Raw genomic sequence first — 19567 nt, forward strand, 5'->3', positions numbered from 1 at the left:
ATAAGGAGTTTATTTTGCTTCTACTCAAAATTTTCTTCCAAAAATTTGAGGCTTTTTTCCATTAAAAAGTATAAATAGACATAAAAGGGCTTATGATTTTTGCCCAAAAAAGTCCCGTAGATATTTATATCTTATACCTAATCATTCAATTTTCCTTCACCAACAACAGTAATAAAAATAAAGTGGTCTCTACCAAGTATGAAGTCTAACATGTTGTTCTTTTTAAACAATTATTTCCCCTGTATATTAAGGTACTGCTTAACATTTAAAGGGTTAATTACTAAATACAGTACTTTTCTAATAAGTCTGTTATAGGAAGTATCTTATTGGTTTGTACAAACAATAGTTGCAGCAGTTAGTAATGTTTCTAAAATCATTCCTAGCTAAAATTATTAGTGGACTAGTCTCATTTATAGGGGAAAATTCCCTCTGTAACTTCTATATAAAAATCCCTGTATAATTTCAACAACTATATTACACAAATAAAATATCTGGTCACTGAAATAAAATTCAAATGATGCAAACCAGGGATAAACTGCTGTAAATAAATTATATACCATGTTTCTCTGAATCATAATGAGAATGTTCTATTAAAAGCCTGACAAAACTATCTATGTGAAGGCATCTTTAGGATAAACAGAATATATAAGTAATAGGTTCAGAGGAATAAATCTCAATTCAGAAAATCAAGAATATTCCCCAAATGGGATATCTATCTCATAAAGTGATGATATCCTTTTCTGAGTTTTAATCAGAAAAGTAATGAAAAAGAAATAATGATGACACTCTTCTAGCTGAATACTTACGTTACTTAATGACAATTGTAATGCATACAGCATTTTAGGTTCATAAAAGTGAAAACTAAAAATCCCAGAAAAAAAAAGGCATTTGATATGAAAGAAAGACATATTACCTTTTATTTCATGTTGGCTTGCTTCTCGTCTTCTTTCTAGTTCTTTTCGGTCATAATTCAACCTCTTTAAGCACATAATTCCATATTGTAAACTTGTTCTGTTATTTTTTTTTTTAAAGGAGAAAACACATTTAGTTTACGCAGTAGATGATTAGGCATAGTCAACACTATGCACTACTTCTTCAGGCAACAGGTTAATAAATTCCATTTGTAATTAAATCCTTTAGAATTTGAGGGAATTAAAATTATAGTTATTCTAAGCACACAGTGTTTCTAAAGAGTAAAAAAAAAGTATTTTCGAAATAAAATAACCATAGTCTTAAAAATAATCTTGGATTATGTTGTTCATCCACATGTCTTTGTTTTCTATTAGGCTATTTCAACATTGTTTGAAGACAAATGAACATTTTACTCCTTTGAAAAGAGTCACTATTATGGAGACAAGAAGGAAGTTATAAGAAAGGGATACTCTTCTTTTTAGCTGATGAGAAAAATAATATAAAAACATGAATGAGGGGCTTCCCTGGTGGCGTAGTGGTTAAGAATGACATGGGTTTGAGTCCTGGTCTGGGAAGATCCCACATGCCGTGGAACAACTAAGCCCATGCACCACAACTACTGAGCCTGAGCTCTAGAGCCTACAAGCCACAACTACTGAGCCCACGTGCCACAACTACTGAAGCCTGCACACCTAGAGCCCATGCTCTGCAATGAGAGAAGCCACCACAATAAGAAGCCCGCACACTGCAACAAAGAGTAGCCCCCGCTCGCCACAACTAGAGAAAGCCTGAGCACAGCAACAAAGACACAACGCAGCCAAAAATAATAAATAAATAAATAAATTTATAAATAAATAAATTTATAAATAAATAATAAAAATATGAATGAGTTAAGTGATAACATACAGAACCAAATACTAAAATGAATCGCCACCAACTCTAAGTGATACAGAAATATGTGAAAGGAACAAGTCAGCAGATATTGAAACTCTACGTGGAAAGGATATTGTGGAAGAGCAGAAAACTGACTGATCCTTAAAGGATCAGGCAGGCAGAGGGAGGGTTAGTAAAGGATATGGAGCACCATGAACATAGGATTGCTGATGAAATGTTAAATGTGTGGTGATAGCTCCTCTGTCCAGAGTGAAGATCTATGCCAGGAAGTTAGGAGGAATAAGATTTTATATGGAGAATGGGGTTACATTAAGGAAAGTTTGCATTCAGAGTAAGTGTAGAACACATCAAGGTGATAAAAATTATTGGACAATTTTCACAGGAGGATAAAAATGACAATAAAAGGTTTTGGTTTAAGAGAGAATAATCTGGTAGTAACACAGGAGTTGGGGAAAACAGGTAATTCTAGGGGACAGGGAAATTAGTTGAGGAAGAAATGCTGTCAAAATAAGGGTCACACTAAGGACAAAGAAAAGCATGAAAAGAAAATCTAGAAACCAGAGATGTTCAGAGAGAAGAAAGAAGACTTACTGATATTATATATAAAGGATGTGGGAGAGTATAATAGGTAAAAAGAATCTCTAGGCCTCAAGAATAAAGAGCGCTGAATATTAGTGATTTCTTAAATGTTTAGAATTATAGACAAATTTAGACATACACATTGGCCAGGCTACTCTTAAGTGCTGGACGCATTTCTAAGCCCTGCATTTTAATAAGAACAATGCTGAGTTCAAATATTTCAGAATCAGAGGAAAATGGAAAGAAATCTGCATTAATTGCTGTTATGGGATAAACTGTGTTTCCCCAAATTCTTACAATGAAGCCCTAACGCCCAATACTTCAGAATGTGACTGTGATTGGAGACTGGGTCTTAAAAGAGGTAATTAAGTTAAAATCAGATCATCAGGGTATGCCTTAATCCAGTATGACTTGTGTCCTTAAAAGAGGAAATTTGGACACACAGAGAAACCTGGGAAGTAAACACACACACAGGAAAGACGATGTGAGGACACAGTGAGAAGGCAGCTATCTGCAAGCCAAGGAGAAGAAACCAATAATGCTGACACTTTGATCTTTGTTTTCTAGATTCCAGAACTTTGAGAAAATAAATTTCTGTTGTTTAAGCCACCCATCTATGTTATTTTGTCATGCTAGCCCAAGCAAACTAATTCAGTGGAATACCAGATAATACTGATGTAAAAACCATCATAGACATTAGCCAGCTTGAGGTTAAACCACTGGGTCTTGCCTAACTTCTGCCAAGTTTTTGTATGTAATGTAAAATTGTGCTATGAAAAGGATATATGTTGTTACAACAATGTCTTGTCAGATGGAAAACTGGGCTGTAAAGACAATGGGATGCCATATGCAGTAAAGTATTACTTGCTTTAAGTCAGAGCTAAGCATAGCATAAAGATGAAGCTTGTGTATTTCCCAGAACAAACAAGAACCCTGCCATTTGAGTAATTTTTATTTTTTAAAAAAGAAAACTTGCTCTCTGGATGAATCATTTCTACTATAATAATAAAGCAATTAAAAGTTGATCCAGTGAAGAATAGAAAACAGGCACAAGTGTGTCATCAAAAATTCTAATATTTAAAAGTCTATTGCAACCACACAAAATTTGAGGCCCTAAATGTTCAGTGACAGGGAACTCACTACCTCACAATGTGTGTACTATAGAGCAATTGAGAGTGATACAAAGTTGTATTTTCTGTTAAACATAAATCACTCACCCTATTATCTATACCTATTTGTACTAGAAAAGCACATGTTCAAGACAGCAAATATTACTCTATCACATAATATTAAAACATAAGAAAACTTATCTAAAGTCCTCCCTTATCCAAGCTAAATTTCTTTAATTCCTTCCTTTCCCCCAGGTTTTACCACTTTATCAATAACAATTTAATGTCCATAAATTAATAAAATTTCTTATTGTTATCTCACCACATAGTAGGACTTTTATTGTGCCTGCCAATAAACACAGTCTAAATATGCCCTGTCAAGCCATTAACCAGAACTGAGATTTTTGTGTCAACTATAAATCACATATCTTTTTCACTTGAACTGCTTTTAAATCATGAATTCGCCATCCAGCATCTTAATGGTTTTTAAAAACAATGTTATATTTATCTCTACTAAATGTAATCCAACAGTGTAAACAACTGTGTTAAGATTCAAAACACTTTGATAAATTTGACTGAAGAATCTCAATTATTATCTCTTTATCCTAACTTTAGTCATTAACATATATGATTTTTATACCATTTTAATTTCCATCACTAATTAAATGTTGGACAGGATGTGAACAAGTAGTTTCCCAAATTGTCTAGATTTATATTTATTAATTTATTATAATAACTAACTGTATATAAAATAATCATAACACAACTGACAATTTTGCAGATAACCTACAAAGAGATCAGGCTACAACATAACATTTATGACATAGTATTATAACAACCCTTTTTTTACTCCCTAGATGATAAGCAACTTGAAAAACTAATTTTCATTTGCCTTTCATTTATCTGTGCTCTTACCAATGTCTCACAACCCATTCAGTATTTTTTTTCCTGAAAATTAATGTACAAATAAGCAAAAGCACTAAAAGGTTTACACAAAAACAAAAATGTTCTTCAGAAGAGAATTCCTTCTCAAATTTTTTTCTAGTATATGCCTAAGTTATATAATTTATAACTCCATATATAGTCGAGACTGATGATTTTATTCTTAATAAATAATTTTCTAATATTAAAACATATATAGATACAAATCACAAACATGAAATTTCCTACAGATACAAGGGAGAAAAAGATCTATGCTGTATGAGAATTTTGTACTGTCCAGTTCCATAAACTTTGGGCATGTAATATGCACCCAGCTCTACATTAGATAGTCCCCGCAATTTGTTGTATAAAGATACTTTGCCAAGTAGATGTACACAGATGTTTCGAAGAGCACATATTCTATATTTCTTAAATATCTCTTTATGTTCTAGTAATATATACAATTATTTATTTTTCACTTTAATTAGTTTTTGGAAAAAACGTACCGATGGAAACTATCCACCATTTTTAAATGGACACGGAGATCTTTTTTTGTTAGGTGATCTAACATTCTTGCATCTACCAAGCATTCCATAAAATAACTTCTGTATTGAGGTAACCCCAGGCTGGGAAGCCATTCGTTTCCAATCCACTCGTGGTTCATATCTCCATATGCCAGGGTCTGTAGAAAAACCGGACACTAGAATTGTTTTATAGCAGTCAAGTTTCTTAGCCAATAAAATGGGACGGTAATTGGAGGGTATGGGATATCATTATAATTGATATTTAATTCCTATGATATATTGAAACAAAGTGGAAATAATATTTAGCCTCTAAATATTTGATTTATTTTGGTACAAAGTAGAACTCTGGGTACATGTGTCAAAGTCCTTGCCTAAAGAGAATGATTATGTTCACTTTGTTTGCTCAAAAGGAATTACATTTTATACAAATATGCATTTTAATTCAAAATCCAAATGAATGATATAATACAAATGCTGAGCTTAAAGATCCTTTCTTTGTATTGATTGATTTATTTAATTTAACTTATTTTATTTTTATCTGTTAGCCAATACGCCACCATTTCCTTCTCTTCAATGCTACTATTACCATTGCCATGGTGTAATGGCAAATCTTGATGTGAAAACAGAAACCTCAGTAAATGAATAGAGAAAGGAGCCACAAGGCTAGAGAGATAGAATGCTGAAGCTTTATGTGGCCATTGTTGTTACCTAGTGAAGCATGCAGCCAGTATTCTATAAAAATTGATGCAATCAGTCTTTCGTAGATATCAATCAATACAGACTCTGTACTTAAAGAAGCAGAGCATGATCAAAATGTAAGACAATTTAATTCTTTAATATAACAATATGAACTGATCTTACCACTGTTCTTAAAAGCCAAAATGAAAACCAAAATCAACCATCATCTCTAAAGCAATTTTTAAAAAGAACTATTAATCTCTATTAATTTGACAATGTCTTCTATTTAGTTCCTTATCAAACAACAAATTCACAATTATAACATGTATGTCTAATGAAAATCTAGGTGTTCCCTTTATTTTGTGTGTTCTTAAAAAATGAAATTCTCACTAAAGTAAAACCCTAATGCGACCCCAATTTACTAAATGTTTAAATGTAGGTCCTAGTAATAACTACAAAAATTTTTCTTACAGTCAAAGTTTGAATCACATTACCTATAACACACATTAATTCTTTTAGTAATAAACATGTGGAAATGTTGAAAAAGGAACAGCTTCCTTGCAAGCATATATGTTTGTTCAAAGTACAGATGCTTGACTCATATGCCATCTCAATAAATGGGAGAGACTTCTGACGTGTAGTCACAAGGCTAACACATGTCCCTCCAACACCATTTCTCACACACTTTCCATTATACTTTAAAGCGTAGGTGATTCCAAATAAGCTTTTTGAAATCTCCCCTCCCCCTTTACATCCAACATAAATGATTGCTGATTAAATATATTCAGGGGTGATTTCCAAGAAATTTAAGTTACAGTTCATTCTTTTAAAGGAGAAATGAAATTTTCCTTTCAAAAGAGGCCAGGTATAAAATGATGATCATCTTCTTTGCAAAATATGGCGATTTTAAAAGACCTATATAGTAGTAAACATAATAAAGTCAAATACATGATTAGCCTAATCTTAAGCTAAGTGAAGACATAATATTATGACATACAATTTTCTTACTTTATATCCTCATAGCCTACTAAATGATATTGTTTTAAAGCATATGAATTTCCTACCTGGGCCCAGCTTCCTTCCTCAGATTCTTTCTGTGTTAGCAGCAGGAAATGATTAATAAAGCAGATAAAGATAAATTAATCTCAAATTAATACAGTAAATTTTTTCTAGTAGAAGCAAAATTGCTTTGTATTAAAAATGTTAATTAAGACACAGACAAATAAATACACAGATCCTTATTCAGATCCACAGTAATCAATAGAGCTGTTCAAGGGCAACTACAAAGGCACCTACACAGTTTCTAATTTATTCTGATTAAATGCACACACATACAACATATGGAATTTTCATGATACATTTGATCTGGTCATTCCAAACCTTTTTTAATTCTTAAAAGTGTGGGATTTTACAAATATAATAAGTTATGACTAAAATTTCTGATTATATACATACAAATATACAATACACAAATGTGTATACATACATATGATGGATAAATCTTATATAAAGTAAATTAATGGAGTGGACAAAGTAACTGCATCCTTCTAACAAAACTTTGTGGTAATCAAATGGATTTCAGCAAGAACTAACAACAAACAAAACTAAACAAGAAAAGACCAAGCACAACAAACTAAAAATGTAATTAGTACACAACATTGGCATTTTTATTCATCATAAACTAGATAATCAATTTTTCAAAGAGGAATAAAATTCAAAGGACATTAAATTAAAAATAAGTTGCTCATAATAAAATGCATGGCATGCCCAACTTTGTTACTTTAAATAAGAAATGACTATATGTAATATATTTTTAAAAGCTGACAATTACAATGAGTCACGATGAATTTTTTAAGTCTGTGCTTTTAGTACTAAATGAACGCTTTGCATGCGGGTGGGAGGAGGAAGCTCTGTATTTGAGATGGTAAAGTACAAGAAACTGATATTAGTTATCAAAACTTTCCAATGTTGCAAAATGGATAAATAAGTGTCATTAAATTCTTGATTATTGTTTGCATGTTACAAACTCTTATATTAACCACATTATGCCAATCTAGTACAGCTTCATTTAAAAATGTCTAGGGTCAGTGAAATAAAACCATAATGAAAAATGTTAGTTACCATTGCATATTACTATGTAAACATACCCCATTACTCTGATCTATCATAAACAAAATAGCTTTTCCATCCAAATAGCAGCAAAATAACTTTTCTTCATGTTCAACAAAGCTGTAAAGACTAACCGTTTTTGCTGGAGCTGCAAGATTTTCCATTTCTTCATGGGTCACCCAAACGTTGCCTGAAGGCTAGTGAGGAGGCCCAGAGGGAAGCAGTGGGATCCATGGGAGGGAAGCAGTGGTAAAGAAGAAACGCAGCACCACTGTAAGTTAATGGTACCACAGTAACCCGACCATGCTCTTGCTTCTATAGCATGCACAAGAGACAGCACTGCTAGTTTCTCATAGCTGCCTTTTTCTTCTACTTCAAAAGATTAAATAGAAGGAGGCATGCTGTGAAGCTCACATGGGATAGATTTAAAATGATACTTCTGTAATTATTAATCAGGAAAAAGGCTTAATCAAAATTTGCATTTCAAAGGTATCCGGCTATTGGATCCACTTTTTGTCATCATGGAGAACTGAATAAATTTGATCTGTAGAAGAATATTTTTATTTTTTTCTTCAGTAAACAAAGGTACATGTATTTTGTGTTATTACCAATATTTTGCTCTCAAAGTTTTAATTCTTCAATGTCCTTGGAAAGAGAAAACTGGTTGTAAATACAAAGCTGAAAGCTCTATCATAACCTGTTTGGAAACCAATATCAGCTTTTCCCAAATGACCTCTTCCTTTTACAGTTCAGTAAATATGTTGTTTTCCTATATTCTTATAGAGAAAAAAGAAGAGAAATGCTATTTTGGAGTTAATAATAGGTATTTTTCCACTAAATATTGTCAGAAGTCACAAAACCTAGGTTTCCTAATTTTTTAGCAGTATCCTTCACTGTTATAGAGAAGAACATTATGTAAAAGGAAATTTTCCCTCTAGCAGGCACTATTCTATTATGAAGTCTCATTTGCCTTCTAAAAAAACAACCCATGATGTTTGTTTTATACACTGAAGTATTAATACATACAATTTCTAGACTGAAGTCCACTTAGTAACATACAGATCACTGGGAACCACTTCCCATCAAATTCCACCATTTTACTGGGAAATATTTATGAACATTTCAATATTGTCCAAGCACATCAATTCTATAGTTACAGTGGAATTTAATCTTATGTATTGCTTGTTACTTGTTTTGGAAGGGGTCTAGTTTCAAAGAATTGGAAGTAGCAAAGTTGATACCCCGACATAAGTCATCACCATAATTCTCTCTTGCCTTTTCTACCAACACATAGTACCATGTTGACTTATCTTCTATTATAAATAATGTAATTTAATATAATTTAAAAAATAACTACGTATAAACTAAATTGATGAATATAATTTGACATAAGATAAATCTCATGTATAAGAGAATTACTCATATATATAGTTGAGTAACAAAACAGAGTTGAGTAGTAAATATTTATAATTATAAGTAAATCATATGGGCATAAAATCTCAAAGGATAAGCATCATATATATGTAAAGAATTCTCATTCTCCTACCATTTTGGAATTTTGAGTATATATGAATTTTTTCCTAAAAGATAAAACTGTGCACAACTGTAAAATATACTGAGAATACAGCAGTCATCCATGTCATTAAATGCCCCTCCCTTCTATCCCTAGCTTCCAGGAATGGTGCTCATTATAAACAGAAAGTTGTGTATGAATATATGAATCATTAAATCATTTGGCAGAAATTGCTTTTACTGACTTTTTGAGCCGTGTACTATGTTAAAAAGAATTTTACACTCATCTGTCACATTCCCTTTACACCCAGTGATGACAGTGTTTTGCCTGAGTGGCTATACTGTTCAACGTGACCTTCAGTGATGGTTACCTGAGAGGAAATTCATTCAGGCCAGATTGTTTTACAATGATTTCTAAAGATTCGACCTTGATTGTGAATCCAAACAATGAAGATCTCCCTCCTTCTATAAGAAACTTGACCAGTATTATTTCATACTAGAATACATACATGTATAATCTCTTTCACAGGTTAAAGTCTATATTTGCCAGTCTATCACCATATTCTGGGGTGAGTAGGACTCTGCAAGCTATGGCTTTGTCTGTATTTTTACATGCAAAATGAGTATATATCCAGGGCAATTTTCTCAAGTATGGTTGCCAAACTTTCTGAAGTTGTAAGTCAGCTGTTCACTCATGCTCTGCAGTTTTACTTCTGAGGAGCACTGCCTGCTCTAGAGTCTGGTAAAGTAATCCATAAAATGACTTCTAAACAATCCAATCACTTAGGCATTAGTTGAGGTTTTAACAAGTTTATTTTATAAGCAAACCCATGTGTAGTGAGTCAATTATTCAGATTTCTTTCTTTTTACCACCAGTTTGAAGGATGGAACTTTCAACAGGGTAAGTCATAAAAGGGTGCTTTAGGGCAAGAGTGTTTCAGCAAAGAGCACATCTTAGAGAATAGCTAGAGTGGGACGCTTTGAGCAACCAAGGGACTCTGGTGCCTTGGGTCCAAGGATAAAGACAATGCAAAAAGTAGCTTGGAAAAGCATAAAGGACAAGTATCATATAATTTGGTTGTGGTTTTCTGAGAGCCGCTGAAAATCATTTACATCAGTCCACGCTGCAACCCCCAGTATCTGAGCTGGAGAATGCAAACCAGTAGACTTTTTTGTGTGTGTGTGTGGCGAATACCATTTGAGTCTAGCAAATGATTCCTAAAATTTTAACTATCTGGAAATTTACCAAATTATAATCAAGAGGCTTGAGTTCTAGCAGTGCCACTTCTCAGTAACTACCCAGGACATTTCCTAAACCTCTCTAAATTTTAGATTCTACATCTGTTAAGTAGACTAAAACTGCATACTCATACTAGAAAAAATACAAATAATTTAAAATTATGATGTAATATATTCTGATACAGGGCTGGGACTAGGATGAGGTAGGTGAGGTGTCAAGGGGGCTACATTTAAAGAAGCACTCGCTTTCAGGATCATGCAAGTGCAAGGTCGGTACTGACAGTGAGTGTCTCATTCAATTTTGCTTGAGGTGCCTTGCTGGCCTCACCTTAGTCCAGATGGAGTAGAGTATTCAGATAGTATTATCAAATGAGATCTCGTAGGAAAATTCCTAAAGGATGTTGAGAATTAAAGCACTTAACTAATTAAATCATTCAGGACAGAATTATGATGTAAAAATTAATATTAAAATGAGTTTAAGGGATAACTCATGAAAATTAATTGGAGGAAAAGAATTCTCTTGCTGTCAGAAATACAAAATAAGTAAAGCAGCCAGACCTCAGAATAATCCTAAACTTTATCTAGCTAGAAGTAACTTCTGTTACTACATAAGTCATTCTGAAGAATTTTTTACTTTATAATTGAATTACAAAGTAAATTAATTTGAAATTTACTTTTCACTTTCAAAATGGCCTAGATCCACATTTTTCCCTTATCTGAATTGATATTTCTCACCATAAGAAGAGAAATATTTCTCATTATAATAAGACTAGTTTTACACAATTATATTTCACCTTATTTACATTAAAGGTTGAGGCTTAGGAGGTTAGTAATAATGAAAAGTGGAACCAAAGTAGACTGGGAGAATGTTGCAAAAAAGAAGGAAAACTGGTAGAGTTCAAGAAGCAGGAGAGTACACTTGTTAGGAGCATAGACTATGGGGTAAAACCACCTGGGGTGTGACCTTAGACAAGTCACTTAACCTCTCCGTTCATCAGTTTTTCCCATTTGTAAAATAGATGTCATAAAAGTACCCATCTCATAGCATTGTCCTGAGGCTCAAATGAGTTATTGCATGTAGAGCACTTAGAACAGGGACTGACAGTAAGTACTCCACTGATGTTGGCTGTTACTACAATTTCATTAGAATTTTCATTAAACAATCTCTACCCAAGTAAATCTTTAGTTTAATAAATGCTATTTTCCCCATACATTGTGCTGAAGCCTATCTTATGCCTTACATGTCTGCTCAAATTTGCTGAATTATATGTTTACTAAAGATCATTTATATTTGTTGCCAAAACTGTCTACTTCCACTGCACTTTTTAAAAAATTAGGCAATTTAAATAAATATTACATAGAGCCAAAATTAAATAAACTTGGCTCATGTGTGAACACTAAGTTGAATTATTTGGAAAGACCAGATAAAGGTAAATCTTAAAACACATTGTCAGTGAGATACAACTTCAGCAAAGTCTGGGGAAGAATTGGTAAATTTCCAGGAAGATTCTGCACTCACATAGCTTTTCAAGTATCTTCAAGTTATCACTTTAAAAAGAAACTCAAATTTTAAAAATTGAAGATGTTTAATGGATGAAGTTATTAAATAAACATAATGTGAAACTCCAGGCATTAGAATTATACTCAAAGAAAAGTCCTAGGGTTTCATCTAAATTTGCAAGTGCCTGAACATTTACATATTTTTACTTAAGATAAAATATTTAAAGTATTTATTTATTCTTTATGACACACCTCTTTAACCAAATATTTCAATTACCTGATATCTCCATCTCTATCCTATTTTGTAAGAGGCTTTCTACAGTAACTGTAGCTTAGGAAGAGGAAACAGAAAGCTGGAAGATTAGGGCTGGCCCAACGATATAAAAAATGTAAATAATATAGTAATAATAAATGTAAACATTAGATTTTTCTAATGTTAGCCCATTTCGTCTAGACAGAAAAGGAGGCAGAGTTCTGTTCAGTTTTAAAAAAAAAATCTAAGTATCTTGTTTTTTTCTCTTTAGAACTTGAGTGAATGAACAAGATACATCTTTCTTAGAACCCAAACCCAAACCTAAACACACGGAAAATCTTGTAGGATCAGAACTACGTGCAGTGTTCTAGAAGACATGATAACATTTCTTAAAAAAACCAAAAAAACAAAAAACCCAAACCAACTCCTTTTGAATTTTCAAAGTGTGAATCCTATTATATAATTTTAGGTGATAACTTTAAAATGTTTTCAGCTTCACTTTATGCAGTGGATTAATTCCTAGAAATTCACATGTAGTTTTTTTGCAAAGCAAATCATATTTGAAACATATTAGAAACAAGTAAATACTTCCATGTAGATGGAGTAAAAGAAATAAAAAGCACTCAGTAGATTATTTTTAAAGCAAATAGAGACAACTTATCTCTTATGAAACTTGCATCAATATTTAGCAAAGGGCATATGTCTTCTGTGAATAAAGAGCTTTTACACATTAGTAAAAAAAATGAATATTCCTATAATCCTATAGAAAAATGAAAAAGGTTATGACTAGGTAATTTATTTAAATGCTAAAATAAATAAGCATATGAAAAAATTTAACTTTACTAGTAATTTTTAAAATGTAAATTTAAGCAATGTAATCATTAACATTGACAAAGGAAAAAAAAAGACTATACAATACAATTTGACAATTAAGGTTCAAAAGTAATAAGAATATAAATGCCCTGTATACAAATATTGCTATGGAAATTACTACAGTTCAGTTAATGCAATAATATAACTACTTGCTTATCCACTATGGTATTAGAAATACAAAGAAAATTGTTAAATAAGCAAAATGTCCAATATTAGGGACTTGGTTAAATAAATTACGATATTTCCATTAAGGAGGTATGCTGCAATTAAAAATATTACAATTGCATACTTAATAAAATGGGGGAAATATTCATGCTATATTACTAAGTTTTAAAAGTACAAAATAATATATTATGTGAAAATAATTCATTTTTATAAAATGAGAAAGAAAATAGAATGAAAAGCTCTCTATCAAAAAGTTAATAGTGAAAATATTAATAATTTTAATAATTAACAATATATTACCTGTCTTTCAAATGTTAATTCCTCTTTGAAGCCTTATTCAACCAGAAGTGATTTCTCCTTCCTTTGAATTCCACGGCACTCTGCTTCTATCTCACATTAAGGAATTAACCTATGTCATCTTCTACTAAACCTGCTGGTGAACACATCTTCCTTTTCTTAGTTTGATTGCCCTCTCTGTAATCAGGGCATACATATCTCATATCCTCTATATTGGTGAGTAGAGTGACTTGTACAATCATCATTTTAAGATGCATAGTTACTGACTATTTACAATTTGCCAGGCACTGAGTTAAGGCCTGGGGACTATGGAAAACCTGATAATATACTTGCTTGGCCTAGTGTGGGATGAATCAAGAAGAGAAAATTATAAAATAGCTTTTATAAGTATACAGAGTAGTAACTCAGGAAGGGAAGAAAACCCAGACTTTGGGGCTTAGTGAAAACTTTTTAGAGGAAGAACATTCAGGAATCATTAGATGAAGGATGAGTTGGAGAAGAATGGTGATCTTGGAGTGGAAAGAATGTTCTAGGCAGAGGGAAGAGCAATTGAAAAAGCTTATAATCAACCCAAATCATAAAAGTTTAGGAAACTGAAAGTAGTTCTGTGTTGTTGGGATCCTGATCTGAGGAAATAAAGCCTTTGAGGAGAACTGAGACTAGATCAAGAAAGGTTTCATAAGCTCTGTTCACATTTGGCTGTTTTTTGAACAACTGAGTATGTTCTTACCTTTAACAGCTTGTGATTTGAGTTCTTTCAGTTTGCTTAGACAGCTTTAGAAAAACAGTGCTTAATTATTCAATTTTTCTTTAAGAAATAGGTTAGGATACTAAATAGAAATAATAAATTATATTCTTATTTTCATCTTGAAGTTGGGGCTTCTATTGCTCTTAGTTTTGCAAGATTGGGAATTTTAAATATTTTTGTTCAAATTCGCTCTTAGGAGAAGAGTGTTAACATAAACCAGTCATGACACTTCTCCTTCAGCTGGAAGTTACTCAGGACACTGTCATCAGATCTGAATTCAGTTTACCGTAACTATTTTAATAGCCTTCTCAGCTTTTATTTTAAACATATTCTGAATTATTTTTTAGCTTCAGTAATATTTCAGCTATAGTATACAACATTTATATACATTTTAAAATGTTATACAAGTTATATATAAGAATTTGTTAAAGTATATGTTTTCTCCTAAATGTTTCTTAGGAAGAAGTTAAGATGGAATTATACAAGAAAGATAAACACTTTTTAAATTTGACCTTGTATTTCTAGCATTGGAATCTAGTACACTGGGAAGGAATACAAGAATATATGTAATAAATATGAAGCAAATTTCTCTAATTCATGGTCTATGTTTAAGACCACATGTAAAAATTTATACTCAAGTTAGCTTTGTGCCTGAAAACTGAAATAAAGTAATATCACTTTTCTATCTTTTGCCCACTATTCAAACTTACCTCATTCTTCCATATTTTATTATTTTGCATAAGACATGGGACCAGAAAAATCCATTTAACAACAGAAATCATATCCTTTATCAGCAAAAGATATAATTTGGGAAAGGACTAAAGAAAGAATGAATATTATTTGGGAGTTTTTCCTCAGTGTTTGAATTTGTCATCTGGCATGCCTTTTTTTAGATATTTTGTTCTTTCCTAATATTAAGATAGGGATGAAATTATGAGAGAAATAGGGATTTATAAATAAAAGGCAAACAGGTTTTGAAGGAAGGTAATCCACTTGGTATTTATAAAACATTAAATACTAAGGTACTTTCATAATTATGAAAACTGCTTAAGAAGTAGTGAGTTTAGGGCTTCCCTGGTGGCGCAGTGGTTGAGAATCTTCCTGCCAATGCAGGGGACACGGGCTCGAGCCCTGGTCTGGGAAGATCCCACGTGACACGGAGCAACTGGGCCCGTGAGCCACAATTACTGAGCCTACGCGTCTGGAGCCTGTGCTCCGCAACAAGAGAGGCCGCGATAGTGAGAGGCCCGCGCACCGCGATGAAGAGTGGCCCCCGCTTGCCGCAACTGAAGAAAGCCCTCGCACAGAAACGAAGACCCAGCACAGCCCAAAATAAATAAATAAATTAAAAAAAAAAAGTGTTTAAAAAAAGAAGTAGTGAGTTTAGCATTACATCTTCAAAAAGTACTAATGCCTATTGCTCATCTCCTGAGATGTTGGATTACATTAAAAAGAAAAATTCTGAAAAAGAGTAAACTCTTGGTCTTGTTGCTTGGGAGAAAAATCTAAATTTTAGTCTAGAGCCTAGCTCAAAAGTCTGTCTTGGGGGCTTCCCTGGTGGCGCAGTGGTTGAGAATCTGCCTGCCAATGCAGGGGACACGGGTTCGAGCCCTGGTCTGGGAAGATCCCACATGCCACGGAGCAACTGGGCCCGTGAGCCACAATTACTGAGCCTGCGCGTCTGGAGCCTGTGCTCCGCAACAAGAGAGGCCGCGATGGTGAGAGGCCCGCGCACCGCGATGAAGAGTGGTCCCCACTTGCCGCAACTAGAGAAAGCCCTCGCACAGAAACGAAGACTCAACACAATCATAAATAAATAAATAAATAAATAAAAGAACGTGAATTTCTAAAAAAAAAAAAAATTTATTTATAAAAAAAAAAAAAAAAAAAAAAAAAAAAAAAAGTCTGTCTTGGTTGCAGACTTCAAGTCTGATAGGAATCACAGTTCCTCAGTTGAAAACCTATTAAAAGTAGCAGCAAGGTTAATGGAGAGCAAACTAAATCTCCTCAGAATAATTCATGCTGACACTGAAATGTGTGCTGCCACAATTTTGCTCTGCGGACTTGGAGATGCTGCTATTCACCCAGCACTGGGAGAGGGAAGGAGCACAAATGGACTCACAGTTCTGGATGTTGGAGGAGCTGAAGGACTGGTTAGGGAAACCATCTCCTGGATTGCTAGTCGGAGCTTTAAGCGATGCAGAGGATTGCTGATTCCAATTTCTCTCTGGATCTCAGTGTCTGATAAAGCAGACATAATGGCACCGCTCTTCACATTGGCTCGGCAGGCTGCCACGTACCAAGCAGGCATTCCCAACCAGAGCTGTTGGATAGGGAAAAATACATACCCAGGTTATACTAATAGTTAACCATTAACAATGTCTATGTGCTAGACATTATTTTAAGTACCTTACTTGCATGAACTCATTTATTACCACACCCCATGAAAGAGATGCTATTATTTTTTCCCCAGAAGAGACAGATGCACAAAGACATTAAATAATTTATTCAAAAAAACCAGTTAGGCAGTAATGGAAACAAAGATTGGAAATGTAGTCTTCAGGGTCTGCAATTTAACAACTAATTTATATTATTAGGGATAAATATAATAGCTGCAGCTCACCAAATCTCCTCTTGAGTTTAAGGACAAGAACAGCTACAAGCTGCATTTGGTAAAGGCTCAATTAACATTTGTTTAATAAACGACTTCAGTTTATAACTCTCCTTTGGAATTCTGAGTGCCTTTGATCAAAGGCTTTAATGTGGCTAAGCCACATTTCCAATCTATCTACCTATAGGTGTATGAACTCAATTAGATGCTAAATATGAAAATACTTTTTGGAGAATGAAATGCTGGGCTAATGGAAGAGGCTAACATTATAAACATCTGGAAAACATTAGCTAAAGAGAGTTACAAAATGAATAATGCTTTAGAAATTAGGGATTGTGATTCTTCAGCTTTGCTGTGAGGCTCTGGAAAGACAATTGAATTGGTAGTGCAATGAGCACAGCATAATGCCCAGCACATTATCTGCAGCACAGGGTGAATGCACTGTGTTGTAGCATCTGAATTACATACACTTAAATAAGGAATATTCTTTCCATTCCTATCCCCCCCCCACCTCCATCATTAGCTATGAGTAAGAAACAGGGCACATGCAAATGAGCAGTTTAAATCTTGGTTTTAAACAGCCAAAATAATGATTTTGTTGTTGTTGTTGTTGATTTTATTTCCTGATATGAACAGATTGAGTAAAAGGAGAGAGCATGAGAGTGAGGAAAAGTGAGAGAGTAAGAGAAGAAAAACTATAAATCAGCAGTGTACAATGCCAAGAGCTCTGAATCAAGAATCAGAAGGCTTGGGCTCTAATTCCTTCCTTGTCATTGGCGAGTCAAGTAAGTCCTCTAAACCTCAGCCTTATTTTCCTCATTTGTAAAATGGAAGGGATTCGGCTTTATTATTTCTAAGGCTTTGTGTTACGCAGCTTCTAAGATGGCTCCCAATGATCTCACTTCCTGATATTCCTGCCCTTGTATTGTCCTCTTCCTCTGAGTTTGGGCTGGACCTGGTGACTTACTGTAATGAAAAGACTATGATAAAAGCGATGGGATCTGACTTTCCAGATTAGGTTATGAAAAGACTGTGGCTTCATTCCTGCCAGTCCTCTCCCCCTCTGTCTTCTCCGAGCTCTCGCTCTGGGGAAAGCCAGCTGCAGGGCTGTGAGTCGTCCTTTGAGATGCTCACAGGGAAAGGAACAGATGTCTCTGGCCAACAGCTAGCAAGGAACTGAGTCAGCTTGGAATTGGATTTCCCCAAGTCAAGCCTTGAGATGACTGTTGTCCTGGCTGACACCTTGCTCGCAGCCTTGTAAGAGACTTTGAACAGAGGCGGTAGCTAAACCATGTCCAGATTCCTGACCTACAGAAGCCAGGAGGAAAACAAATGCTAAGTGTTGGGATAATTTGTTACATGATAATAGATAACACTGATTTTTTTTTAAATTAAAAAATTCTGCCATATTAAAGGGTTGCTTGCCTCTGTAGAGGAAACACAAAAAGTCAAATCTTTCAGTCAATGTGGCCTGGGCTGTGACTGAGATAAGAGAAGGAGAGAGGGGATATAGGTACAGTGCATGACTGAATATAGTATCTCCTACAGGTTAGGCAAAGGAATTGACCTTGCCTTGACAGATATGATTAGCTACGACAGAAGATGGGACTTGACTTCATAGTTTGTAAACTCAAGTTGTTCAAAATAACTAAACGTCTAAATATACCTTCACTGGACCCTAAAGATTGTCACCTCTTTTCATCTCCTGTATGCTAAGATATTTGGATTTCCACACTGGTTAACATTACCCAAATGCTTGCCAATACATGGTTACCAAGGTCATCCCTGATTAGACTTTTACAAAGTTTTTGGTGTCAATAAATGGTGTGTGAAGCATCAGACTTATTTGTTCACATCACTCTTAGTGGGCTGTGCATTGAAGGAGATACTAAAGGAGGTGAAAGAGCTCTCATCCATTGGATCACCCACCTCATTCATCTTGTTTATTCCATTGTATAATTTCACTTATTATACAACACTGGTTTCCTTGTTGTTCCCTGGAAACAGCCCAGGCCTTTTTCTGCCTCAGGACCTTTGCATCTGCTGTTCCCTCTATTTGAATGCTTGTCCCCTCTATCTTCACATGCCTTACTCCCTCACATACTTTAAATCTTTACTCAAATGTCTCCTTCCCTCTGAATGTCTCTTCCCCTCCTTCCCATAACACCAAGCAGACATTCTTTATCCCCATTCCTTGCCTTATTTTTTTTCCATGGCACTTAGCTTCTAACATACAGTGTCATTTACTCCTCAATCTGTCATCACATGAAAGAAAATAAGCTCAAGGAGGACCAATGTTTCATACACATACTCTGTTCAGAAGTGCATTTGAAGCATCTAGAACAAAGTCTGGCACCAAAGAGGTGCTCTGTAAATGGTTGTGAAGTCACTGTATAAAGTCATTTTATAAAGTCATTTTATGGAACACATTATGAGCAATTTCTGCATGCTCAGGATAGTTTTAATTAGCACAAACTTCACTGCCTGTCATTTCCTAGCCCCTTAATGTCAGTAAATGTTTTGTTTTGTTTTTTTAATATATAAAGGATTTGTTCATCACTTGCCAAAATAGCAGTTAACTCTCTGTCAAACTGCAGCTCATTTTACTGGAGTGAAACTGAACAAAGAATTGCTCTCAATTTT

The 19567-nt window shown here is 34.0% G+C and overlaps 1 protein-coding gene across 8 annotated transcripts in view; it reads right to left on the bottom strand.

Annotated features, from left to right (window-relative positions):
• The window catches only part of PPFIA2 (PTPRF interacting protein alpha 2), a 476859-nt gene that overhangs the window by 19522 nt on the left and 437770 nt on the right, over nucleotides 1-19567 (bottom strand). For 4 of the 8 annotated variants that reach the window (XM_036867009.1, XM_036867007.1, XM_036867012.1 and 1 more), the window contains 5 exons: nucleotides 16436-16636; nucleotides 7861-7923; nucleotides 6682-6711; nucleotides 4922-5097; nucleotides 914-1011 (listed from right to left, as the gene is read on the bottom strand). In XM_036867009.1, coding sequence (XP_036722904.1) covers nucleotides 914-1011; nucleotides 4922-5097; nucleotides 6682-6711; nucleotides 7861-7923; nucleotides 16436-16636 — 568 coding nt within the window. Of the gene's footprint in view, nucleotides 1-913; nucleotides 1012-4921; nucleotides 5116-6681; nucleotides 6712-7860; nucleotides 7924-16435; nucleotides 16637-19567 lie in introns of all 8 variants that reach the window. The other 4 variants (XM_036867010.1, XM_036867008.1, XM_036867006.1 and 1 more) reach the window with 1 other exon arrangement.

The sequence above is a fragment of the Balaenoptera musculus genome, chromosome 10 (genome assembly GCF_009873245.2).
Source record: "Balaenoptera musculus isolate JJ_BM4_2016_0621 chromosome 10, mBalMus1.pri.v3, whole genome shotgun sequence".
Taxonomy (NCBI): domain Eukaryota; kingdom Metazoa; phylum Chordata; class Mammalia; order Artiodactyla; family Balaenopteridae; genus Balaenoptera; species Balaenoptera musculus.